At 41.9% G+C, this 26,747-nt stretch overlaps 1 protein-coding gene across 2 annotated transcripts; it reads left to right on the top strand.

The window, feature by feature from the left end:
- Nucleotides 1-2,913: 2,913 nt before the first annotated feature.
- On the top strand, nucleotides 2,914-25,912 carry PEX12 (peroxin-12). Of its 2 annotated transcripts, XM_087400410.1 has the most exons (11): nucleotides 2,914-3,192; nucleotides 3,277-3,422; nucleotides 3,778-3,883; nucleotides 4,007-4,137; nucleotides 4,270-4,522; nucleotides 9,434-9,543; nucleotides 9,904-9,978; nucleotides 21,081-21,167; nucleotides 24,652-24,738; nucleotides 24,862-24,999; nucleotides 25,129-25,912. In XM_087400410.1, the coding sequence occupies exons 2-11, from the start codon at nucleotides 3,312-3,314 to the stop codon at nucleotides 25,198-25,200; spliced, it is 1,170 nt and encodes a 389-aa protein (XP_087256536.1). In that variant the 5' UTR covers nucleotides 2,914-3,192; nucleotides 3,277-3,311; the 3' UTR covers nucleotides 25,201-25,912. The 2 variants fall into 2 exon arrangements, with proteins under 2 accessions (XP_087256536.1, XP_087256537.1); XM_087400411.1 differs by lacking the exon at nucleotides 2,914-3,192 and having other exon boundaries at nucleotides 3,203-3,422.
- The last annotated feature ends 835 nt before the right edge of the window (nucleotides 25,913-26,747 follow it).

The following is a 26,747-nucleotide window of genomic DNA, read 5'->3' as shown; positions in this document are numbered from 1 at the left end:
TGAGCAACGAGCGTCTACTGCCTCGATTCCTCATAGGATTAAGGGATGCTAAGTTGCATGATCATCTATTCACCCTAAATCCCACATCCTTCGAGCTATGTAGCAAGATTGCTGCGCTCCTGGATGATAACATGAAGGATAAGGCCCAGCTTAGGAAGTCACTGGTTGCTCCTTTAGTAGTGTCTCATTCTAGCAAGAACATTAGGTCTATCAAGGGCAAGGATGCCACCTAAGTGACTAAGGGCATAGACATGGACGAGGTAGCCACAGATCTTTTGAATTGAGTAGCCCAACAACTCAAGGGTGGGTTGGGCAGGGAAGTCCCAAATAATCTGCACTTGTTTCCAAGGTGAGATAGTGTGTGGTGTGAGATATGCACAAGCAACCACCCAACAAATGAGTGCCCTTGCCTAAGGGCAAGGCCGTCACTCTACTACACTCATTGTGCTAGGTGGGAAAATCATGAAATTTCACAATGACGTTAACCTAAGCCAATCCCCCCACCCATGTACCAACAATGGCAACCACTGTCCTTATCGACGCCACCTAATCCATATAATCAGGACTAGGCCAACCAAGGGCTAGTTTGGGCTTAAAATTTTCCATTGCCACCACTAGGTCTAGGTCCACAACTCCGACCACCCTCAATCACTCCCATAAACCAAGTAATCATCGAGGAGCCACCAAGCAAGTGGAAGGACCCTAACTACATCTTACCAACACCCAAGTCATCTCCCTACGAAAGTCATGTGTATCAAACCAGTCAAATCAATCTTATGTGATGCAAGACCGAGTAGTACATTCTGGTGTATCAAATAGCTTCCACAATGTAGCGAGCTAGGGACATAAACACCATGAATTGTAGGTCAGCAATCCAGTGTTATACTTGCCAAGGTCCACACCATGCTAGTGAGTGTTCGTACAAAACTATTGCTAACTAGGCCATAGGCTATTATAAATGTCAAGGGCATCACTTGCTTAAGGATTGCCCATACAAGGATGCTCAAACCTAGGTCGACCACAACCGATTCGAATACCCCATTGTGTTTTGGTTGTGAGGTGGATCATCTTTATAAATATTTCCCTATGGGAAGGACGGCTCCCAACCCAAAAGCTAGTATTAACTTGCTAAGTATTCAAAGGGGCCAAGTATCCTCAGTATCACTGAATGTGATCACAAGGGACCAGGCCAAAGCCATGAGTAAGGAGCTCCATGTAAGTAGGCCAATAGGGAGAGGATGGCATGTTCCAGTCTAAGGGCAAGGGCTGGGTGAATGCAATTAAAGTGGGGGAAGGTTTAGATCAAGTCATTATCCAAAAAGCATCCAAAGTGGCTTGGACAAAGAGACTGCAATAATATCCACCTCAACATCATGAGGACCTAGTTGATCAAACATGGGAACCCATCGCACCGTGGTCTAAGGTAAGAGGCAAGGCTAGTGAGACAAAGTCGTGAAGACGGGATGCAAGCCCAGTGCGTCAAAACGTATACCTTAACTCGACCACCAAGAAGCAACACTTGGCTGAGGCACAACAGTTAGTCCAGGATTATCAAGAGAGATTTGAAAAATGGCTTAAGACTCTTAAGAATATGGACACCATTCACCCCTAAGAAAAAGATAGTAAATTAGCTTGAAATGAATGCCAATCATCTTCACTCCATCTATCTTAGTTGGAGCCTTGGGGATGAGCCTTGGTGCACTAGGTAGTGGTATTGCGGCCATATTATCAAAAGGCGTCTCTCAAGCGACTCAAAGACAGGGGTGGCTCTAATGTGCTAGCAAGACAAATGTAGGGAGTGAGGCCATGGGGGGGTTTCATCTTAACCCATCTCTCTTAAACTAAGCCCCCCTTAAAAACAATAAATAAACAAGCGTGCAAAAGTGAGCGTAGCCCCTCCTAGTGGTGCTTTTGGATGTAAAAGAGAAAACAAATGATTTCTAAAGGCAGTTGGCTATTAAAAGGAGATTCCATAAATGGTGATTAAAAAATATAACTGAATTATTATTTTTGATTAATTAACTTTTTAATTGATTAGTTTCATTTACAACACAAAACTTATTTTAAAAAATTTTAAATTACACATGGAAATTCACAAACGAGTTTCATCCTTCACAAAGGAGTTCCAATCCTTCAAATATAGCACTCCCTTTAAGGAAGCACTAACTTTAAGGAGATAGTGCTAATAAAACAAGAGTGCACAGTTGCATGCGGCATTGCCTCCTCATAAAAGCAAGCCCTTGTATGTAAAAGAAAAAGCAAATGATTTTTAAAAAGGCTTTTTTAAAAAGGCTTAAAGGGCAAATTTTGTAGGTTGATCTCCATATTTTGCAATTTGAAGCATATAAGTTAATTTTTGTTTTTTTAATGACCCTCTTTTACTTTTTTTAAAACTCACACACCAATTTTGAGTGAATCTGCCCTAGCTCTACCCTACAAGCACGAGGGCTGGAACGTGGGTCGCCGCCCTTGTAGGTTGCCGTCGCAACTTCTGCTGCGTGCTTAGAGGAAGTGCTATGGTGATGGATTGAAACTCTTATATGAATTTCCAAGTGTGGAGTGCTAAAAAAGCTAACTAAGGTAGGATTCACAATCGAGCGCGGATGTCCTAGCAAAAAGGATATCCGCGAATAGCATGCCTTTATTTCAATTGTCTGCCCTCAAATGGTTTCACAAATGGGCGCAGTCATGCTTATGTGGCATCCCAATACAGTTTGGGCAGAGGATTTTTCTTGGGCGGCAGTCCAAGGCCGCCCAAAAAAAATTGGAGGTGGACAGAGAATTTGCTATGATAACCACTTGGCCACTTCTCATTTGCTGATATAGTTAAATTTATATGTTTGTCCGGCGCCCGATTCTGTGAAAGTGCTTATGCCCAATTGGCCCGTGGTCCAATGTGAGGGCCCATTTGCGAAAACTCCCTAATATTGAAGCTTAGAAGCTTAATGGTTTCTTGAGATGCAAGTCTATTTTGGAATGCTTTTTGTGCAAAGATAATCCTTATTGCTTCTACGCCATCGAGCATGCGATTCTGTGCTCAATTCAAGAGCTTCGAATCACATTTGAAGAGGTGAATTTGCAGTTTGGAGGAATCAAAGCTGAAGATGGTGCATTTGGGTTCGTGGGGCGGTGTCCAAATTTTGCAATCTGAGGACTTCCATGTCTTGGATTGTTGGCGGAGGAAGTAAAAGGGTACGTCTCGGCCTTGTCCTTATTTATACTCTTTCGTTGTTTCTCCAAGAGATTTGCAGAAACATGGAATCACTGTTGGTATAGGTGTCGTCTCAAGCTTTAGAGAAAGGTTTTGCACGATGTTGATGCAAGTAGGCGGAGTGGAAGGTAGTCGGCCAACCTTCTTTGAGATGGCAGCAGCCCAGCAATTGCCTGCCAGTTTGCGAGCAGCTCTGCTCTACTCTTTGGGGGTGAGTTTTTCTTTTGTTTCTTTCATGTTCGATGCTCTTTGTGAATACTGCGTTAGTGCAAACTTTTTAGACTTTTGCCTCCCCTTAGAAAAATTTTGTACGAGCACAAGGCTTTCGAGTGTCTAAAACTTAGTCAATCAATACATAAGCCTGTCAGGAATGAGTTTTTTCAAGAAGATGAGGCGGTTATTCTGCGTACAATAGTAATTGTATACTATCTTTTAGATCAACTTGTTGGTTTCTCTTTAAGCGAAAGTAAAGGAACTCATTTGAATACCCGAGAAAGAGGCCCTGGTAAAAGATTGGCTGGAGGAAAAGGGGGGAATTGAAAGCCATATTTTAAACCCATGTGCAGGTTTTGGCACAAAGGAGACCGATTTTACACAAAGTTCTTGATCATAGCGATGAAGCTTTTGGTCTTCTTATGCTCGTACTTGAAGCTCACAGTCTTCGGACAACTGGTTAGAACCTGATGTTTTCTGACTAGCGATTCATTGCATATTTCAACCTGTTAATTCTGGAGATATTGCTGCTTGAATGACTGAAACACATGTTTTTCTCGTAAATGCCGCGCATGTGCACAGATGCCTCTTTTGCAGAGTCACTCTATGGTTTGCGGAGAAGGCCTGTAGCCATAACTTCAAGTCGAAATGAGCAAGGGTTCAAGAGTGCTTTTCTAACGAGGCGGCAGAGAATGCTCTCACTGTTTTTTCTGGTATATGGTGGAATGCACCAATAATGCAATTAAAAGTTTCGGTAGTGTCAAATTATATGTTTTTTAAAGCGGTTTATAAATTTCATGGACAAGACTTTTGCGAATTCATGCCTGAAGGTTTCTTCAATACAGGTCGGACTTCCTTACTTGAGATCCAAAATTCAGGCTGCTTATGATGCTCAGAGGGGAAGCATGCTTCATGCAGCCTTGTGGGGAAGGGGGGACACAACAGACATGGTCGATGGAGAGTTGTTTGGCAGCGAAGCTGAAACAACTGAGGTCAACACCATAGCTGAACAGAATGGTTCTTGGGGCAGGTTTCTGAGCCAAAGAGTTAAAGCTGCTCTTGTTCGAATGTATCCATGGATTCATGCGACTCATGAAGGTATCATAAATTGTTTGTTTTGTGAGAGTATCTAAAAGTGAGGTTATGTTTCTAAAATGGGGGGGCATCCTAAAGTGATGATCATGTTTCTAAAATGGTTGTAGTTGAACATGATTGGAAGAACTGCATTGATTGGCTCTCAAGATGGGAAATCATAGCATGGATTCCATATTTGCGAGTAGCAAATTTTATGGTTGAAGCATTCCTTGCATGATGTATATGTGCACAGAATGCGTGTACCTACAAATCGCGGATGTGCACGTGCACGTGCACATGCATGCAGCTGCACGCGTACACTCTTACAGAGTTGACATGCATACATACATATTGACAAATCAAGTTGGATAAAGGAAAACACAAATGAGAAAATAGAGAACAAAAGAGAATACATGTGTCCTTAGGTTATCTTGTCAATCCTCTACAACCATCAAATTGCGCATGCGCATGTGCACGTGCACATGCATGCAGCTGTGCGCGCACACTCTTATAGATTTGACATGCATACTACAATCCTATACATACAGATATGCATACATACATATTGACAAATCAGGTTGGATAAAGGAAAACACAAATGAGAAAATAGAGAACAAAGGAGAATTCATGTGTCCTTAGGTTATCTTGTCAATCCTCTACAACCATCAAGCAGGATGTGGTAGTGACCGTGACAACTTTTGCAACTGCCATGTACCATGCGGACTTTGATCACCCCTTACATTCCACAAGCCCTCGAAGAATGCACTTGGACAAAATCAGTGATACAGCTCTGACATCTTTGTTGATGGTGAGGAGAAATTTAAGTCTTCTGCAGAGTATTCATCTCCCCAATTGTCTTGGATTACTATTCAGAGTCCACAAGGCGGCTCCTTCGGCCACCTCGAGAGAGGCTATCAACACATGCTCTTAGGGATGAACGGCGTCCTTACTATCAGTTGGGCAACTACCGGGTGGTAGAGTGTGTTACGCCTACCATGGATTCTAAGGATTGCAGAATTACTGTCTCGAGTAGATAGGAGATGTGCCATGTGATAGGATCCCATGTTCAAGGATAAACTTGTCCTCGTCAGAAATTTGCATGAAAGGCAAGGCTTGAGCAATCAGCAAATGCATCAGACAATTTGTGACAACGATGATGTAAGAGACAGTGCCTGCAGAGGGAAAGGACCAGCTTTGTTGTAGTTATGAAAAACAGATATAAACTGTGTATCACCAAAAGAACTTGCGTAGTTGTAGTTTTGTGACAACATTATAAATCTTAAGCGACCATCGAAAACACTATCATGCAAGTATACATATACTTATACAGCAGAGGGTCAAGTAAACAGAGTGAAATGGAGGCTTATGAAGGTATAAATATCATCATGAGGCTGAAAATAGTTAAAGATGAAGAGGATGGACATTGTGATTGTACTTCAAGGTGTGCAGATTGTAGGAGTCACAGTCGAGCAATGGAAGACAGGGAAATAATGAGGGTTTAGAAGAGGAGTTTTGGAAGCGGTACGCACAAAGTACGAGAAGAATTGTGAGACATTGGTGGAGAGTGGGCATGAATATGAGAATGGGCATGAAGAACGTTGTTATATTGCCTTGGCGATCGTTGTCAGTAACCTGAGATTCTTTTGGGATAAATAATACTTGGTGGGCGAACTGCATTTGCAAACATTTGTGATCATGAACAACTATAAAAGCTGAAAGTCTGCAAGCTGCAAAATATGAAAGTTACTAGATAGTGTGTATGTATGTATATGTGTCAACACGTGTGTGGTTGGTGAAGAGTGATAGACCTTGAATTGAGTTGATTTTTGAAGTTTGAGATTTTGGGTTGTAGAGTGCTATTAGCACTCTACAACCTCCTGTCACTTTATCAATGTTATGGGGACATACTCGCTCAACTCAACTTTATTCCTTTTTGTTTTGACCCATGGAGGCTAATTAACCTATGTTTGTCCATGGTTTAATATATTTTATGCATAGGTTAATCTTTTAAGCTATGACTAAGAGGGGCATTTGAAATTCAAGAGGGGATTCGAACCCATAAAATTGTATTGCACACTTAAGCTCTATCACTAAGCTATAGAGTAGTATAGCATCTTGAAAGATAAATGTAATATTATAAATGGTTTCTCCTCCCCGTCCATCTCCCTTCCTCTTTAATGTGCCCTTTATAATTGGTTCCTCCCCCCTTCCCCAATCTCACCTCACGTGGCTCCTTCTTTAATGCCCCTACATCCATTATTCTTTAATCGAAACTCCTTCCCTATCCCTTTATCCCTTAGTTTAATCATGGCCTTGATATCTTCCTTTTCACCCCTCTTCTTTTCCCCATAACTAGTTAATAGGTATTTCCATTTTTTCAACATGTTGGTGACATACTAGATAGCTATCATTGAAAAACTTCAAACAACCAAATCTAGTCTGTTGCGTCAACCTTCCATTGGCTCTCCTTGGGTCTCTTTGCCTTCCTTGTCTTCGTCCTCATCCTCATCCTCCTCATCCACATTGAGCAACACATTATCGACATCAATTGTGGTGATTGGCTTCTTAGCCTCTAGCTCAGCTTGCAACTTCTCCAACGTGAGTGATCCACTTCACGTTCTCAAGCATAGCAAGTGTGACCTGAGAAAGTTTTAAGCCTTTAATCTTCTAAGTCCTCTAACTTGGAGAAGAGAGATAGGAGATTGAAAGTTGAAAGATTCAAGAGACTTCACTCACCTCCATGTTGAGAAAATCCCGTTCTATAATGTTCATTGGGAGATGGAGATTTGTATGTGCAAACACCGATCGAGAATGTGGACCAATTTCTTTAACAAGGAGAGGCACTACTGGATGTAGGTGGCTAGTCTTTGTAGCTTTGGAATGCTAGCTCCAAAAGACTGTCACCACATCTCTCCTGTGGCCATAAGAGACTTGTTCTTTGTAGCGATACGCGAGAATGATCCCTCGCAATCACGATACATATTCAATTGGTCTATCAATTTGACTTGAAATGGCCAGCAACAAGTCCTAACAAGCAAGATTAAAATTTCTACAGCCTGTAGGCCTACATAAATGTATCATGAAGCATGATGGCATACCACATATGCATTTCAAATGATGCTACTGAGATTATTGAAGCGAAGGGATTGAAAGACAAGTAGATTGACTAGAGACTAGCTTACCTGCAGCTGCATATCATTTTTGTTATACCACTCAATGGTGGTCATCCAACTACTTTGCACAGTTTCTTAACCCTTGCCTCTCCAAAGTGGATGAAGAACAAACACATCAGCATGCAAGGGAGAGTGCATCATATTCCATCTGAGTTGCAAACCATCATTGATAAATATGAGTCACTATCTAATTGGAAAATTTATTTTAAAAAAACCACAACTTACGAGTCAGTTTGACCCATTTCCACGCATAAGTCGTGCACTTTTTTACATGATCAGTTGAAATATTCATTTATCAAGAGCCTCCACCATTAGTTCATATACAAAGGGCTACAAATCAAATTGAAAGATAAGTCTTCTGCAAAGAAGAACTTTCTGCAAGCACTCATAGCCTTATCTCTTGCAGCCACTTGCCAAGACTATACAAGAGATTGTTGCTTGCTCCCATAGGTTAGGAGCAAGCTTACACCACTTTATACTTGTGCTGCATCAAAAGCCTCTCCCATCTTCACAAAATCACCAATGTCTTCTATCAAAGCTGCTGCATTATCTGCAGCTTCTAGCCGCTTGCATATTTCTACCACATCAGGAGAGGAGCAAGCAATACAAGGCTGAAGGCTGAAGCTATCTGTAGACTCCAGATTGCAAAATTCAACAAGACATAAACACAATTAAAAATGAACTTGCTGTAGCACTAGCCTGTCAAGTATCCAACGTAGGTCTAAGGTTGTGGTCTGCATACTTGTATAACATCAATGACTAAAGGCTGCTTCTGAAAACCTACAGTAGCAAGCTGCAAAATAGAGATATTGAAGGCTGAAGCCCCAAAAGTTTGAGTCACATGAGGTAGAAACTCGAGAGTTTGCAAGTTGCAGGGACGCTTATATTTGCATTGTGCAAATTGCAATTAATAAGGCTGCAGGCCGAAGCTATGTAAAGTTAAAACAAGAAATTAAAATCGTTAAAGTGAACAGGCTGTAGCACTAGCCTGTCAAGTGTCCAACGAAGAGTTTGATTAGTAAATGTATCTCATACACAAAAACACTTATTTCTTTACACACACACACACACTTACACACTCACACATGTATACTTCCCAACTATGAATTATTCTTTTATGTAGCCCTCCGTGAAATCTTCCCCTTACACTCTTTTTAACCACCCTCCACTAATCGTCCCATACCTCCTCTAATCCCTTATTAACTCATGCACTCATTCGCTCTTTACTCCACTTGTTATTTAAACTTCACTTGTAACTTAAACTTTTTTTAATTATCTAAGAATCCATATGGTTGTCTATATTCCTAGGTAAAGCGATAACAAGCCAGGGAAAACAGCCATTACCTGTCTACCTAAACGTAACTATGATGTTTTAACACCTAGTTTGTTTGGATGGTGGCAGGTAAGTAGACCCCGACCTCGGAACTTGGACTGCTCGACATCTTTTTTCAATATTATGTTTGTCAAACTCAATATTATTAAAAATTCTTAATTTTGCTCGAAATTTTTGCAATTTCTAGTTGTTGCATTTTTCAACTTAGATTTTTCAAACTTTTTTCCTTATATGTTTACTTTTTTTTACTTTTTATCCAATTGATGGAATTAATTCTATGGCTCAATTATTGATGGGACTTTTTAATCTACACACACACACACACACATGTATATGTTTATATTCATAGTGACGTATTTTTAGATGTCCATATGAGTATAGGAACATCATTGACATGTTGTTTCTCATGAATGAAGTATTTGTGAACAGGTTTATCTTTTGCATACCAGCTTTTGTACCTACTTGATGCCACAGGATTCTATACACCAGCCTTGCAGTTTATGGGGTTGCAAGTTTGCCGTGCCTCAGGACAAGAATTGGTAATTTTCCTTTGAAGTAATTGATTGATTTCTACAAGTCTTGTTTGAAATACCGCTTTAGCAACGTTACCCTTTTCTTGATAGATAGGACTTGGTAAAACCAGTCAAGCAATGTGCCATTGCAATTACACAATAATTGATGCCAGAGCTTTGTACATCACGAATCGTGAACAATAATTGGCACAAGATTTTTGCATAAATATTAAAGAGAAGAACTCTATCAACTTCAGAAGCTAACGCTAGACCAAGCTTGATATATTAGTGAAAATGGTTTCTCGATGTATAAATCTATAATTGGCATTGCATGTTATTGTTGTAAAGATGTTGAAGCCTGAATTGGGCTGAACTGGCACATTTCAGATGGATGCTACGACTCGCATTGCAGACCGGAGGAATCGTGAATTTGAACGGCTTCGTGGTCCACCTTTATTACAGGTTTGGACCTTGAGCCAATTTTCAAACAATTGATTAAAACAAATGTCTTCTTTCTCTTGGCTTTGATTATTTGTTGTTTCTTTAGTTTCAGCTGTGTGAACTGAATGCTATGTAGTTTATCCCAAAACTGCCCTCAAATATCTATTTTTTCTCTTAAAGTGGAAGTATTGTATATGTGTATTCTTCTTATGCAGCGTCTGCATAAAAGAGGCAGCATACACCCTGCAAAATGCACACAGCCATTTCTCAGAATGAAAATGTAATTGAGCACAATTTGCTAGCAGCAGCTTCTGAGGTAAGAGAAAAAATATTATGACCAAATTTTCTGATGAGTCAAGCTAATTCAAATGAGAAGGGTTGGAAAGAACCGCGACTCTTCTACTCCTATAGCAATCCGTTCCTTGCTTATGCTCCCTTAATGAAGTTAAAGCTTCAATAGCTCTATCCACACACTTACCCATTGTAGGCTTTTTGCATCAGCCAATTTCAAGCAACGCTCACCTTCACAAATTTTCATGCACCATTCAGGAGCTTTGTGCTCAAGGAAGCTCGTTTGACTTCAACTAGATGTTGTTAGCAATTACACTTTTCCAAATATTGTGTCAGATGTTTTGAGAATGTGAATTTGGTGAATGTCCTAAACATGGACAAGCCTCTCCTATTTCAGCTTTTCAATTCTCTCAAGCAATAACTCAAGGATTCAGAAAGTGCTGTCGTTCTTTCATTAAAGTTTCCTAACAACTGTATTGTCAGGCATCTCAATCACATTCAAAATGGTCTGTGGGTAGTACTTACCTGTATTTTCCCTCACTGTTGATTTCAAAAGCATCCATGAGTACCGTTCAGCATAGTAGGAAAGGAATATTGTTCATTGGGTCTTTGTTTCCTGCATGTTTGCAGTCAGAACAGACATCCAAGCTTGGTTTCTAGATCCATGTTGCCCCCATCTCCCTTTGCTTTGATAGGTTTCATGTCATGCCAATTCTCCCATTCTTTTATTTTGGAGGATGGTGAAGAGGTTATATAGAGAATATTGGATTGACTTGCTATTTTACTTGCCCTTAGTTTGATCTATGCACTCATTATCTCATGGAAATTTGGGGCACATAAATTATGGAGGAGATTTTGTTCATATATCCATGAGCTGTCTCCATAGCCCTCTTTGCACCATTATTGCGTTGTATACAACTGAGGGCCAAGATGCTTGTAATAGACATCTTTAGCTTTCACTAGGATACAAGCGCTTTTAAGGCAATGGAGCATAAATTGCTAGAGTTTTGTGATCTAGTTTCTAGTCTTCCTTACAATGCATATATATCTACCCAAAAAGTACATTTGATATCTCGCTATTATGGAAAATTTGGTGGGGTCAGTGCACCCAACAACACTTGCTCAACCAGATTGAGCATGCATTGGAGCTGATTATGAAACTTCCCTAAGAGCATAGGGTGTCACCACAATGTAAATATCCTAAGTCAAAGTACAGTTGACCATTTATTTGATCTTAATGTTATATGTGTTAATTACGGTCAAAGAGTTATTTTAATGGTCAAAGGATTGACTACGGTCAAAGATACTTGACTCCAGTCAAGTAAACCTGACTATGGTCAGAGAATGTTGACTTTGGTCAACAAGACTTGGCATGCGCCAAGAGGGTTAACCCCGGTTAACCAAGATGTGCCAACTCCGGTTGGAGAGACTTGGCTATAATTAAAGCGCCTCGACCTTTGGTCGAAGCTCTTTAATTATAATCGAGAGTGTTGACCTCGGTCAACCAGAGAAAATATATATATATATATTTATTTATATATATATATTTGTTTAGATGTGCACATGTGTTCAGTGGGGACGCCCACCGTGACTAGGATTAGTCCACAGTGTGTTATTTGCATGCAAAGCGCTAACAATTAATGGGTACCATGGTGGTGCGCTTTAATTAATTGTTGCAGGTACTAGGAAGGATTATTTTCCTAAGCGAAATGGGAGCCTGACAAGCACCTAGGAAGCGGTTCGTGTGACCGAGAGCCTGGAAGACTCCAGAATGGCCCTAAGTGGCTTGTAATAAGAGTTAGTCTAGATTGTAGACAAGTGGCATGTTGCCAATTTGAATGGGGTTTGAAGCCCTTGTAAAGAAGGATTTTCTTTTCACGTATGGAGAGAGACTGACGAGACAGCTTCCTGCTGAACTTTTGTAACACTTTTTCTGAAAGTAATAAAGACCTTCGGGGGGGTCCAGCCCGACAGTTTGTCCTGGGCCCTAGTGTTTGTCCAGAGAGAGAGAGAGAAGGGAGAGCTGTGGACAGTTTTAACTCAGTCGATGATGTAAATCCATAGCTGTTCATTTCCCACGATCAGTTCCGGTTTTATTGGTATCAGAGCGTTAGGATCTCCCTACCTTCCATGGTGGGAGCGATCAAGAGAAAAGAACCGCAGGCCATCGTATGGGCAGCGAAGCTATTGTGAGCAGGAGCAAAGGGGTGTCGGAAGTGCATAAATTTGTCTCTGTGCATAATTGGACCGAGATGAAGTAAGGGCTGAGGTTAGCGCAGGAAAGTAAATTCGTGGCGCAAAGTAATCAGACAAATGGTTTCCTTAGTTCGGCTATTGATGGGATTCGTGTAATTCTTACGGGAGATCAATGACGGATGATTGGCGAAGGCAACTGCTCAGAGTTCAAAAATTTCTGTCTACAATCGTTCGACGGGAGACGTGAACGTATACTACTTGGGCCTGGGTGGTGACGACGTCTGCAAGCCTAGCGATGCCTTCACGCGCAGCTATGGCGATGCCTACGTCTACTACGCATTTCCTCGCTGGTCCAACAAGCGCCTCTCCAAAAATGCAAAAGCCCGCGATGCGCGTTAGTTTCTAAGGCTCGATGGTCTCGACGGAGTTTCTTGCCAAGGTTGGGCAGGCGCTGACGTGGCGCGGGACACGTGGCGCAGCACACGTGGCATACACAGAGCTGACGTGGCAGGCACGCGTGGGTGCAGGACACGTGGCAGAGGTCTTGCAAGATGCTGACGTGGCAGCCAGCCTGGCAGACCAGTGGTTAAGTTAACCCTGGTACAGTTAAACCCTGGTTGGTTGACCTGTGGTTAGTGAAACCCTGGTTAAGTCAACTGCAGTCAGTTAACTCTGGTTAGTTGAACCAGTGTCCAGTTAGTTCAACTTTAGTCCAGTTAATCTGGCCTAACCAGATCAGTTTGGTTGGTGTAACCAGAACCAGTTAGTCTGGTTAGACTAACTAGCAGTCACTCCATCTGGTTACTGTTTTCAAAAAAAAAAAAAAAAAAAAAAAAAGAGACAGTTGCAGAGACAGTTTTGGCTATCAATTTTCTCCTGCCTGTCAGGTTTTTACTGTCAGAAAAGTAGCAGAAAACCAGAGAAAAGCAGAGAAAACAGAGATTTGCAGAAAAAGGAGAATGCATGCCTTTGAGCAGTAAAAAGAGGGAAAAACAGATGCCTTTTGAAGCCATCTGCAGCAGCCAGAAAAGGGCAACATAGTTGATGATGCTTTGGCAACTGTGTGGGTACATGCCTTGAACTGACAGTCAGTACTGGCATAGATTGTGAATGCAAAACACCTCTTGTTGAGGTACCTTTTCTGTTGGAAAAGCAAAGGTAGTGTGCATCAGTTACCCGCACTGTGTGAGAAATCTGCAGATCTCAGAATATGGATCAATCACCTATCCAGTGGGATTCTCAAGATAGGGATGAGCATCCAAGACAGAGGAATGTGCCACAAACTCAACAAGAATTTGAACAAATGGTACGCACTCGTATACAAGAGCTGGAAAATCTTAAAAGGGATCCCAGGGCTCAGCATTTGTTTCCAGCAGAGGCTATGCCTGATCCAGTATATGACGTGCCAATGCCAGAGGCACACTCCCGTGTACAGTCTGAGAGAGAGAGATCTCGTAGATCTCATAGGAGACGGTCCCATAGTAAAAAGAGATCGAGGCATCGTCACCGATCTCCTAGTCCATCACCGTCTACCTCGAGTTCGACTTCTGTGTCTTCTTCTTCCTTATCAGATAAACCATCCAGGAAAAGAAGGAAACACGAGAAGTCTGGGAAGAGAAAGTCTTCCAAAGCGACCAAGGAATTTAAAGAGGGAGGAAAATCTGTCAAGTTTATGACCTACAATGGACAGTATGGTCATACAGACAAAGCATTGCAGTTTATCAGACAGTTTGATGCTGCATTTGGTACAGAGAAATTTTCAGAATCCTCCAAATTAAGAATGGTCAGCTTACACTTAACAGCAACGGCTAGTGCATGGTGGAGTGCACTGACTACAGATGGGTCAGCCCCAAGAAAGTGGAAGGGCTTCAAGAAAGCCTTCTACCAGCAGGTCATGCCTAAACAGTTCAGAGACCATGTTCTTCAAGACTGGGACAGCTTGCACATGGATGCAGGAGATACAGTGGATGGGTACAACCAAAAGTTCTGGGATGCTTATTTGCAGGTTGCACCGTTCAAAAAGATCTCCAAAGGTACCCAGATGAGGAAGTACAGAGCAGGTCTCACTCCAAGAATTCAGGCAGTAGTGAATGCTTTGGGGGCAAAGAATATTCAAGATCTTATGCATTCAGCCTCAGTAGCGAGTCTTGTACCGCTACAAGATCCATCTACAGTGCCATCCTTGCATGCAGGACGTGCTGATAAAAAGAAATCTGATTTTCAAAAATCAGAAAAGAAAGAGTCCCCTAAGGCTGAAAAGAAAGGGTTTCAGCCTCAGAAGCCGAGGGGTACTCAGTTCTCAAAGACCTATAAAGGCAAATCTACTTTTACCCCTGAACAGATAGCAGAATTCCGTAGAGATGGGAAATGCTTCAGGTGCGGTAAAGAGGGGCATGTGGCTGCCCAGTGCCCAGAAAAGCCTTCATCATCGAAGGGAAAAGAGGCAGAGAAGCCACGAGGACCGCAAAAGCCAATGGCGGGGGGTATTCCTGATATACTGGGTCATGCTTTGAACCCAGAAGAACGAGAATTGCTGCTATCATGGGGCAAAGTTAGAGACCAGCAAGCGCTGATTTTATTTGATCCAGGGGCTACTGATAATTTCATATCAGAGGATCTAGCCCTGAGGCTGGGAATAAAGACGGAAGAGCTAGGCAGGGCTTTGGATGCCGATCAAATGTTTTGTGGGAATCCTGTGCCAGTTACTCCCTTGATAGGGAAGCTCCGTCTTCATATTCAGAGTTATGTGGATCAGGAAGACTTCTTCATTTCTCCACTGAAACATTATGATGTAGTTTTGGGGATGCCTTGGTTTCACCGCAAGGCAGTGAAGTTGACTCTTCCTGAAAGAGTGCTGGAATTTGTACATAGGGGGAAAAATCAGCGTGTAATTGCCAGGAATAAAGGGGACACTATCCCCATTGTATCTGATGTTTCATGCGGTAAAGCAATAAAGTCTGCAATTTCTGCGTACATGGTCTTTGTAAAAGAAAAAGAGACTGATATGCATGCTGAAATGAATGATGCAGACAAAGATAAGTTTCAGTTTTTGGTAAACTTTAAAGATTGCTTTTCTGATGTTTTGCCAGGGGAGTTACCCCCAGAGAGACCAGAAGATCATCAGATAGAGTTAATGCCTGGTAGTGAGCCACCAAACAGACCCCCTTATAGAGTCAGTGCGACTCAGAGAGAGGAGATTATGGCTCAAGTACAGGACTTGCTGTCCAAAGGCTTGATTCAGCCCAGCTCGTCTCCTTTTTGTTCCCCTGTACTGTTAGTACAGAAGAAAGATGGTTCATTCCGTATGTGCGTTGATTATCGCGCACTGAACAAAATGACCATCAAGAATAGATTCCCTATTCCGCGTATTGATGATGTCTTGGATCAGTTAAATGGAGCTTCAGTTTTCAGCAGGATAGACTTAAAGAGTGGCTACCACCAAGTGAGGATACAGCCTCAGGATGTGCATAAGACAGCATTCCGCACAACATTCGGGTTGTATGAATACTTAGTGATGCCTTTTGGATTGACAAATGCTCCAGCCACATTTAACAGAATGATGGATCGCATCTTCCGGAAGTACAGGCATTTTACGGGTACTTTCTTTGACGATATCTTAGTTTTTTCTAAGACAGAGGAAGACCACAGAGAACATCTTGCTATAGTGTTTCAAGAGCTGAGAAATCATCAGCTCTATGCAAACAGCAAGAAAAGTGAATTCTTCCTGGAAGAAATCCACTATCTGGGGCATATAATATCCAAGAACGGGATACAAATGGATCCAGCGAAGATCCGTGCCATTCAGGAATGGCCAGAGCTGAAAACTGTGCATGAAGTTCGAAGCTTCTTAGGCTTGTGTTCTTACTACAGAAGATTTATCAGACATTTTGCTGATATCGCAGCTCCATTACATGACCTCACTAAGAAAAACGCAGCCTTCACCTGGGGATTATCACAGAAGAAAGCATTCAATACACTCAAGGAAAAGTTGACTACAGAGCCCATTCTGGTAGTTCCGGATCTGTATCAGTCTTTTGATGTGGATTGCGATGCTTGTGGAGAATGTGTTGGGGCTGCATTGCATCAGAATGGTCATGTAGTAGCCTATGAAAGCAGACGACTTCGGGATGCGGAAAGATATTTAGGAATCTATGAGAAAGAGTTATTGGCTGTAATTCATGCTATCCATACATGGAAACACTATCTTTTGGGTGCAGATTTTACTGTCAAAACAGATCACCAAAGTCTGAAATACTTTTTGACTCAGACCAAGCTTTCAGAGAAGCATATGAAATGGGCAAACATGCTGTCAATGTATCATTTTCAGATTGTCCATACTCCAGGAATTAGGAACAGAGTGGCAGATGCCTTGTCCCGAAGACCCCAGGTCAATAATGTAACTATTGCTTATCATCAGGACCTGGAAGGCATGAGGGAACAATATGTTCATGATTCTGATTTTGGTGAAATTTTACAGCAGATGCAAGAAGGGCAATCCACCAGTCACTATTCCCTGAAAGATGGGTATTTAATGAAAGCTGATTGCCTATGCATCACCCAGGAGATGAGGAAAAAGATTTTGGAGGAATGCCATGCACCTCCCTATGCTGGACACAGAGGAATTACAGCAACAACTCTAGCTCTAGAGAGGTATTTCTTTTGGCCAGGAATGCGGAAAGATATACATCAGTTTGTTACTGAATGCCTTACGTGTCAGAAAATGAAGTATGATAGACAGAAGGCACCTGGCCTACTTATGCCTCTTCCCGTGCCTCAGGCACCATGGGAAAATATTACAATGGACTTTATTTTTGATTTGCCAAGATCAAAGTCAGGGAATGACGGGATTTGGACTATCATTGACAGATTCAGCAAGCAAGCTCATTTCCTTCCGGTTCGCAAAACCATAAAGGCAGATCATATGGCTAAGTTGTTTATGGCACAGATCTTTAAACATCATGGTATGCCTAAGTCCATTGTTAGTGATCGAGATCCCAGAATGACCAGTCTATTCTGGAGAGCTTTATTTGATAACATGGGGACGAATCTGAATTTTTCTTCTTCTTTCCATCCCCAGACAGATGGTCAAAGTGAAGTAGCAAATTCTACCATTTTGGATATGCTGAAATGCTACGTGGGTGACCAAAGTTCAGACTGGGAAAAGTACCTACCCTTAGTAGAGTTTGCTTACAATAATACAGTACATAGCTCTACAGGGAAAGCCCCTTTTGAAGTCATATATGGGAAGGTGATTTTGCCACCTATATTAAGGACTAAAGATGAAATATTTGCAGCTGATCAGTTTGTAAGAGACCTCCAGACAGCTTACAGCCAAGTCCGGACAGCAATTGAAAGGTCTCAAGAGAAACATAAAAGGGCTGCAGATAAACATAGGAGACAGCTAGATCTCAAGGAAGGGGACTGGGTACTTTTAAAGTTTGAAAAAGCTAGGCTCCGCAAGTTTAAAGGCAAACAAAAAGTCTATGCAAAGTTATCTCCCAGATACTATGGCCCTTTCAGGGTTACAGAAAGAATAAATGAGGTTGCATACAGATTAGCATTGCCAGAGCATTGGAGGATTCACAATGCATTCCATGTGAGTCTTCTAAAGAAATTTCAAGGACCAGAGCCTACAGAACCAGTATCAGAGGATCCACCGGAAGTGGATGAGCTGGAGGAAGTCCTTCAGCCAGAGCAAATTGTGTACCATACTGTACGTAAAGGCCCTCAGGGTAAGGAATTTTACAGGTATCTTGTAAAATTCAAGAATTATACGGCATTAGATGCCAAGTGGATGGACGAAGACATGTTATCCGATCATCCACAGCTTTTGATGTTTACAAGGAAGCTTTTCAGTTGAGGTCAACTGAATAGAAGCCGAGGGGATGTCACCACAATGTAAATATCCTAAGTCAAAGTACAGTTGACCATTTATTTGATCTTAATTAAAGAATGTTATATGTGTTAATTACGGTCAAAGAGTTATTTTAATGGTCAAAGGATTGACTACGGTCAAAGATACTTGACTCCAGTCAAGTAAACCTGACTATGGTCAGAGAATGTTGACTTTGGTCAACAAGACTTGGCATGCGCCAAGAGGGTTAACCCCGGTTAACCAAGATGTGCCAACTCCGGTTGGAGAGACTTGGCTATAATTAAAGCGCCTCGACCTTTGGTCGAAGCTCTTTAATTATAATCGAGAGTGTTGACCTCGGTCAACCAGAGAAAATATATATATATATATTTATTTATATATATATATTTGTTTAGATGTGCACATGTGTTCAGTGGGGACGCCCACCGTGACTAGGATTAGTCCACAGTGTGTTATTTGCATGCAAAGCGCTAACAATTAATGGGTACCATGGTGGTGCGCTTTAATTAATTGTTGCAGGTACTAGGAAGGATTATTTTCCTAAGCGAAATGGGAGCCTGACAAGCACCTAGGAAGCGGTTCGTGTGACCGAGAGCCTGGAAGACTCCAGAATGGCCCTAAGTGGCTTGTAATAAGAGTTAGTCTAGATTGTAGACAAGTGGCATGTTGCCAATTTGAATGGGGTTTGAAGCCCTTGTAAAGAAGGATTTTCTTTTCACGTATGGAGAGAGACTGACGAGACAGCTTCCTGCTGAACTTTTGTAACACTTTTTCTGAAAGTAATAAAGACCTTCGGGGGGGTCCAGCCCGACAGTTTGTCCTGGGCCCTAGTGTTTGTCCAGAGAGAGAGAGAGAAGGGAGAGCTGTGGACAGTTTTAACTCAGTCGATGATGTAAATCCATAGCTGTTCATTTCCCACGATCAGTTCCGGTTTTATAGGGATATTGCAATTTGGTTAAACGAATAGTACAACAAATTGGATCCTTGGGACAGTCTGCAAGGTATTGTTCAACATTGAAAATGTTCTATTTTTGCATGTTTTGGAACTTGATGGTGCTGTCTCTATTAACTTGTTCTTAAGCCGAATAGCAAGTTTTTGGTAATTTTATTTTCTCATAATAAATACATTTTATTAAACAAAGTACACCATTAAAGGAGAGTGTTTGTGCATGTCCCCAAATACAACAAATGTATGAGATCTGGACTGTTTTTAAAAAAAAAACAAATGGACCTGGCTCCCAAAGGTGGCTGGAATTGAAGCTTCAATCATTGTTAGAGGTGCATAAGGTATCAGCTCGCTATAGGCCAACTCCATTGCAGTGGAAGATTTATCCTGAATGCTGAGATAAAATTGAAGCTTCAATCAGTGTTAAAAGTGGATTTTGTATAAAAACATAGGGCAGTTGCTACTATAGGCCAACTCCCTTGCATCGCATAATTTATCCTGAGATAATAAGACACTTAGAAGAAAGACACAACTTAACCACGTGTGCTTACTGAACAGTAAACAGAGCAACACAGATCTGAAAGAGAACTCAGAAGTACAGCTAAAATGGAATATATATAATGGTAGAAACCATTTACAAAAACTGCGTAACAGATGTACCAACACCTTCAGTACACGACGACTTGAGGTAAGGTACCTGATTGTTGCACCCTTTGAAGTAAATTCCTCCTCTTCTGCCATGTGCCTCTGTGTACGGTTCAGGAGCTGCTTGAAGGTAGAGCACTTCTGCAAAATCTGCTCTAGGGTTCACTGCAGACAAAACTCCCTCCAACACACCTCCTTATGCTGTTTTAGAGGGTGTGGGTTGCACCTAGGTATGCTGCCTGTTGTTCCTGTAAGAACTCCCTCAGTGTGAACTGATCATTGGATCTGCTTCCGTTCTTCACTCTCAAAGATGATCTGCAGACTGAAACCAAGTGGGGCTCCTTATATAGGGGATAAACCCCACCAAACTGACTGACCTGTCTGTCAACTAGTTGACCTGGCCAGGCAGAACGACCCACCTAACTGCTGACTCAGTCTCGCACAGTGCCAACTCAGTCTGGTCCACTGATGACTGACAGGTTTGTGGTTGTTTCCGGCCCTGACCTGCTGCTACCTGTCTGCCTACTGTTGCAGACCTGACTGAACCTGCAACTCTTCATTGGAGGCCAACCAGGATGCCTGTAAATAGACTTTCTGGTGGCGGCATTCCTGCCCATAACAGGGTCTGCAGTAGCTGCCTCTGCCAGCCATTGATGCTGGCCAGGGTGGCCCTTGAGGCTTCTTTTAAACTATTTCACCATGGCAGGGCACATTGGTTTGGGGAAGACTAATGAGAAGGTAAAATGGAGCCTCTATTGGAAGGGGTTGTGGAAAGATTTGCTGAATTATGTAAAAAGTTGTGTGGTGTGTCAGCAAAACCGGATTGATAATGCTTACCCAGCAGGTCTGTTTCATCCCCTACCCGTTGCAGAGGGGAAGTGGACTCATATTGGAATGGATTATATCACTGTGTGCGCGACTCACTGTGGTCTCCTAGCATTGGCCCTATGTCTAACAAGAGCCACTGTAACCCCGTTGGTCATGCCCCCAATCTAGCGAACATCGATGGGAGATCCCCAAGCATAATCCGTGCATTAACCGGCTGTCGTGTGTGTGTGACATGTGTGTGTGTGTGTGTGTGTGTGAGAGAGAGAGAGAGAGAGAGAGAGAGAGAGAGAGAGAGAGGATCATTTACTTACTTTGAAAGCTTCTTTTCTTTATGCAATGCAGGCACTTCAGAGGTTTGCTCTCAAAACGGTCTACAACACACTCGATTATGCACAGACGGGTCTTATTGCTTCTGTCTTTCTTTTCAAGGTGAGTACACATGTTCAATTCTGGCTGTAGTATGTAAATTTGTTCAAGGATCCACTTTGATGCTTTTGATGAAAGTTGACTAAGTAAGACAAGGTACTATTGATGGAAGTGTTGGCATTGTCCTGCCTGCAAACTCTGATCTAGGTTAGCGCTCGAGCATGTATTCGTAGTTCAAGGAATGCTTGTGGGTTTCCATGTTAAAAATGAGAGACACGGGTTGCTTGCTGTAGCCAACGCTCCCACAGAAGCGGAAGACTGTGTATAGAAACGTAGCCTAGGAAACACAGTGTGTGTTTAATTCAAATCTCACTCTTCCTTTTTGTGCACTCAAATCTCACTCTTCCTTTTTGTGCACATAGACGTAGATAGATGACACAGATAATTACCCATGCACGGTAGAATTTAAGCAGTAAACATAATTGCTCTAAATATGGACAAAATCTTATACAAAGGTGTGCTCAGTGTGCCACCATCTAGCAGATAGGGTACTGCCATATGTGGACCCCTAGCACCTCATGTAATGAATGGGGGAAAAGGGACTAATATAGTAGTACCCTTGTAAGAGTTAGAAGGGATTATGGAGGAGACCATATAAGTCCAAGCCACTTGTTTTGTAGGGACTTTATCTAATCTTATCCTTGTATTCTCCTCCCTCCTAATGCTTGTATTCTCTCTCTCTCTCTCTCTCTCTCTCTCTTCCCCCTTTGTGCTACCAGCCCTCGCCTTCTCCATGAGATCAGAGAGCTCTCTCTCTTTATGTATCAGCATCACTATGATCATGGTTTTTCTCTTGTGTTCATCATGGGTGTTGATGCCTGTTTAGAGGCTCCACCCCTCAGCTCATTGTATCAGGTCTTTTTTAGTCTCATTGACCCTTTGGTCTTCCGAAGACTTCTAATATACTTTGTTCTTTCTTTCTCTACATATCCCCCCTTCCCCCCCGCAACACACACACACCCCAACCCACCCACCCCCCTCAAACTCCTTATTGGCATGTGGTAGGGTGCCACATGGACCATCATAGGTGGACGTGGCATGACACACGGCACCCCTCAGGACAAGTAGCATGGCCACTCGTGGCACATTTGTATTGATGATGGTGCTAAAAGATTTTTCTATCAATAAGCTTGCAGGGATTATCTAGTGTGCTGTTCATCTCTCTTTTGCCTGTCTGAAAGAAATGTCTCCTGCACTGCAAGGGTCAAAAGATCATTGATGCAGTGGATGCATCTTCTTCTCTTTGCTTATCTACCATATGAATCTGGCTTATTGGTAGCCAATCTTTTCATATATTTCCACAAATTTGTCAAATTTTGAGGAAAAAGAGGTCTTGCCCTTGTTCACCTTTGTATTTTTCTGCTCTTTGCGAATCTTTTCATTTGAAGACTTGACATGTCTTCACAAGTAAAAACGTGACTGCCTCAGTTTCATCGTCTCCTTGGCAACGAATAGCATGTCTTGCTATTCTATGCTTGCTAGAACCTTATTTTTCCGATCTTACATGGATCTGTCTCATTGAATTCTTGTGAGTTTCCCATTGACTTATCGAGATTAATGCAGGATCATCACATTTGAAAGCTCTTAATGCTGTCAGCACTTCTAACCTCTAAGATTTCATAGTAGGTGTTTAGGAATCTAGCATGCTGCTACAGAAATCGTCTTCGTCTATGTCAATCCCGGTGTGATTTTTTTCTGTCCAATCAAGCTGCGCTTGTAATTAAAGACCATATTTCCACAGTTGTATAAAATTATGCCACATCCTTAGTCTCGGCAACAAAGATGATAATCTGTACTCACGATAGTTGGGGTTAAAACTACACCATTTTTTTTAGGACACTCCTACAGTTATAGAATAAAATAGAATTCAGCATATCCTTCCTTTCTATCTTTAATGTTGCCTATCAGCTAGATGTAGGTGCTTGTTTGGGAGAGACTAAAATGAAATTGTTTAGACTTCATAAGCAGTTGTAGCTTGAATGAAGAGATTTTGGACTACTTTTTGATTAGCCTTCTCCTTTAGTGCTAGCCTTCGTCATGGCTGAGTCTGCCCTTCATCTCCGGAGTGCCGATAGAAACTCAGTACGAAGACTTCATATAAATGGATGCTCAGGTATGTGTGGGTGTGCGGACTTGTACGTGTGAGAGCATATTTTATACTATGGTCTACACCCACTGTTGGGCGCTGATCATGTCAATGGGGATGTCATAGTAGCTAGTCCTTGCTATACGTGATGGAGTTTATGGTTTTCAATCTTATGAGTGACTATCATGAGATTGAAACTGCACTATGTTGTATTTTCAGAGGATGAGTTTGGGAATGTTCTTGGATTCATCTAGGTATATGTATATCCTTCCTTTATCTATAGTTTACCATGGATGACTCTTGGAAGTTTGAATTTCTCATTGAGCAACCCACATTTTTTACTTCATTGCTGGCCGAGCTTTTGGTTTCTTTGTGCCTCCCTAGGTCCTCTTCAATGAAGCTTTCAGTGCCATATTGTTTGGAACGCACACCTTATTCTTCTCTAACGATAGAAAAACCACCAAGATGCATTGTTTCCATGGACTTTCCACTCTTATGACATAGTAAATGAGAATTTGAGGCATCTTTAAAGATCTTGACAAAAAAGGATGAGATTCAGTTTTCTGCTTAGGTTGTTGATTAGTGCTCAGTGAGGGGATTACTTCTTAGACAGCCAATGTGACCATGAGTTGACTGTATCATCTGCTGGTTTTTCTCTTCAAGGTCATTTGTTTGCTAATAGCCTTAATTCAAACTCTTGTAGACAATGTGTGCTGGTACTTGTTTATATAAAACTCTCATGGCCAGCTGTCACTTTATTTATGCAGCATCATATCAACATGCACGCTTACCTACATCAGAAAAGGGGAGGGGTTGAACTATTATCCCAGATTTTGAGGGCAAGATGTAGCGAGCAATAGTGACGGTTTACTTGTAGAATACATAGCTTGGAATCTTACACAGCACTCTTGAACATAGTGTATCATATTAGAATTTAGGGTGGGGCAGTCCTTGAATGATTGCTATAGTCAATGCTTCACCACCTCCATCAAATTTTCGTTGTTTCCTTTTCTTTCCTGATCTTGACCACAATGCACATTCTTGTAGGGACTATGGAAAATCTTACACTAAAACATAATATCCAACATGTGACTATATTAACACAACTGGGTGGATATTATCTTGAGTATTGAATACATATGGGGCAAAGCTGGCGATTTGCAGAGTGATCCCAGACATTCTAGCCCCTCCTCTCCCCAACCTCCCAAAACACTTTTTGAACAGGCTCAAAAAATTTGCAGGATCTTGGGACAGTTGCAGGGATTTATGGGCTCTGATTATATGCGTTCTAGTAGAGCTTAGGTACGGGGTTCGATTATCGCAATGCATGGAAAGATTGTCTGCATGTGAGGCAGGAGAGCACTTGGAACTGATCTGAAGTGCAACATCCTTTATCTGTAGATGATGGAGTGGTGGTACCAATCTGCAGAGGAAAGAGTGACTGCTCCTACTGTGTATCCAGCCCCCCCGCCGCCTCCTGCATCCAAGGTACACAATTGTCTTTTCAATAAGGGTGTTTGCTCCTGAATATGAAAGAAACAAATGGACATATCAAAATGGGAAATAAATTAACTGCTGACTTGGACTATTGTTCTGTAATGGTTTGTGAAGGTGGCAGACAAGGGCATTCCATTACCAAAAGACAGGAGGGTGTGTCCACTTTGTTCACAATTGCGCACAAATCCTGCTTTAGTGGCTACTTCAGGCTTTGTCTTCTGTTATCCTTGTATCTTCCCATATGTCTCTCAAGTAAGTTTTTTGAAAGGGCCACAATGCAGTGGGAAGATCGATCTATTTTTAATGTTTCATTGAATTGGGTCCCAAGTTTCCTTAACGTGGTTGTGCAACACTTTTCTCACTCTTCTGGGGATTTTGCAGTACAATCGTTGCCCTGTGACCTTGTTACCTGCAACAACTGATCAAATAAGGAGACTGTACTATGATTCGTGATCCTGCACAAGACATAATTCAAAGGCATCCATATCCTGTTAAGCATTCTCAAATTTCATAGAAGCGAGAATTGATCGATACCAATTGTCATATCAAGAGCTAAGGCTAAGTATAAAGGAGAGTTCTTACATGAGCTTCATCAATTGTCAGTAGTGATTCAAAGCATTTTGACTGCTTCCCCCTCATGGTAATGAAGCTACATGTATACAGAGCCTATGGATCTGGACGGGAATTGAGTGCAGGCCCATTTAAAAGATAGTCACTGGATGCACTTTGTCATTGGAAATTTAGAAAGGTCAATACATAACCTAGTTGAGCACCTCTGCGAAGTGCATAGTAGAGCAAACGGGATTTGTGCAAGTTATCCCGTTTGCATGTACAATGGGGAAAATTGCAAGGATTACCTGACATCCATGTGGTTGCAATTAATCAGTTGGACTGGTCTGATCAAATAAGCAAGAAGAGAAGCTGTGTTGCAGATCACGACGTCGTACCATTTTTAGGAGATACAGTGTTCTCCCAATTGATTGAATTGAAGAAGTTCAATTATGCTTTGAAACGGGTTTATTATTTGCACGTGAAATTGCATCATACTTACGATGTCAATATTTGGCTGATTGTTTACTCGTATAATTGTGTTGTGTTTATTGTTGAGATGGGGCCTGGGCACTGGAAAAATGATCTCTACTTTTGGGCATCCTTCATGTTATGTGCACGCAAAATGGCAGAAAAAACTGCCTGTCAACTTTTGTGGCTCTGCTTTGCATGCAAAGATTTAGATTTGGATTATTTTATTTTCTGTAACATGTGCTTGATTGGGTTGAAATGGAAGCATGGGACTTGTTACATGGTGCATTTATAAGGCAAAATGACAACCTTTGCTGGCATGTGGAATGATGCAAGCTTATTGCTATTTGTATGTACAAGGTGATTTTATTGAATACCAGTTTTCTGGTAATTGGTCTACTTAATTCCAGGTATGGTAATTCTTTTCACCTTAGCTTGCAAGTGATAGTTTTGTGTTCTCTTGGTCACTAAGCATCCTAGAGTGTTGACAATGTGCGTAATGATTAGGGGAGAATCATCCAATGTGTTTGGTGGCTCTGACCCAGGAAGATGGTTACGAGGTGAATTGAGCTTGGATGGTAGCAACATTGGAGGAAGTTTGGCCTCTCTCTAGGCAGGCCCGTTCTCCATCCTTGTCCCTGCTCTTGAACTGCGAGAAAGGGAAACCATTGTGCGAGATGTTGAGGAAAGGGGTGTTGGTGGTGCGGACAAGGTGCCCGATCAGCATAAGAGGTATAGTAGTGACCAGTGGTGGAAGTCCAGTAGGTACCTGGTCACTGATGTGACCGAAGAGTATTGTTGTTGTGCAGCTCTGGCTGTAAATAGGGCTCCAACCTTCCCAATCCCTTATTTTTGAGGAGCGTAAACTTTGGAGTAGCGGCCTCTTGTATTGTGTTGTACTTGTTCGGAAGCAATACATAGACTTGCATTGTGCATCTTTCATGAGTAGTTCTTTTGCACATGGGTCATTTACGTAGATT

The sequence above is a fragment of the Dipteris shenzhenensis genome, chromosome 29 (genome assembly GCF_047967505.1).
Source record: "Dipteris shenzhenensis isolate YYH24624 ecotype China chromosome 29, Dip_SZ_1.0, whole genome shotgun sequence".
In the NCBI taxonomy this organism is placed as follows: domain Eukaryota; kingdom Viridiplantae; phylum Streptophyta; class Polypodiopsida; order Gleicheniales; family Dipteridaceae; genus Dipteris; species Dipteris shenzhenensis.
Note: the sequence above shows the minus strand (reverse complement) of the source record. Positions and strands in the feature narration are given on the sequence as shown.

Excerpts from the sequence above, each read along its gene's own strand:
- PEX12 (XM_087400410.1), top strand. The coding sequence starts at position 3,312 with ATGTTGATGCAAGTAGGCGGAGTGGAAGGTAGTCGGCCAACCTTCTTT. Across the intron at positions 3,423-3,777 it reads CTCTGCTCTACTCTTTGGGG|GTTTTGGCACAAAGGAGACC; the intron begins GTGAGTTTTTCT and ends ACCCATGTGCAG. Across the intron at positions 24,739-24,861 it reads CGCCGCCTCCTGCATCCAAG|GTGGCAGACAAGGGCATTCC; the intron begins GTACACAATTGT and ends TGGTTTGTGAAG.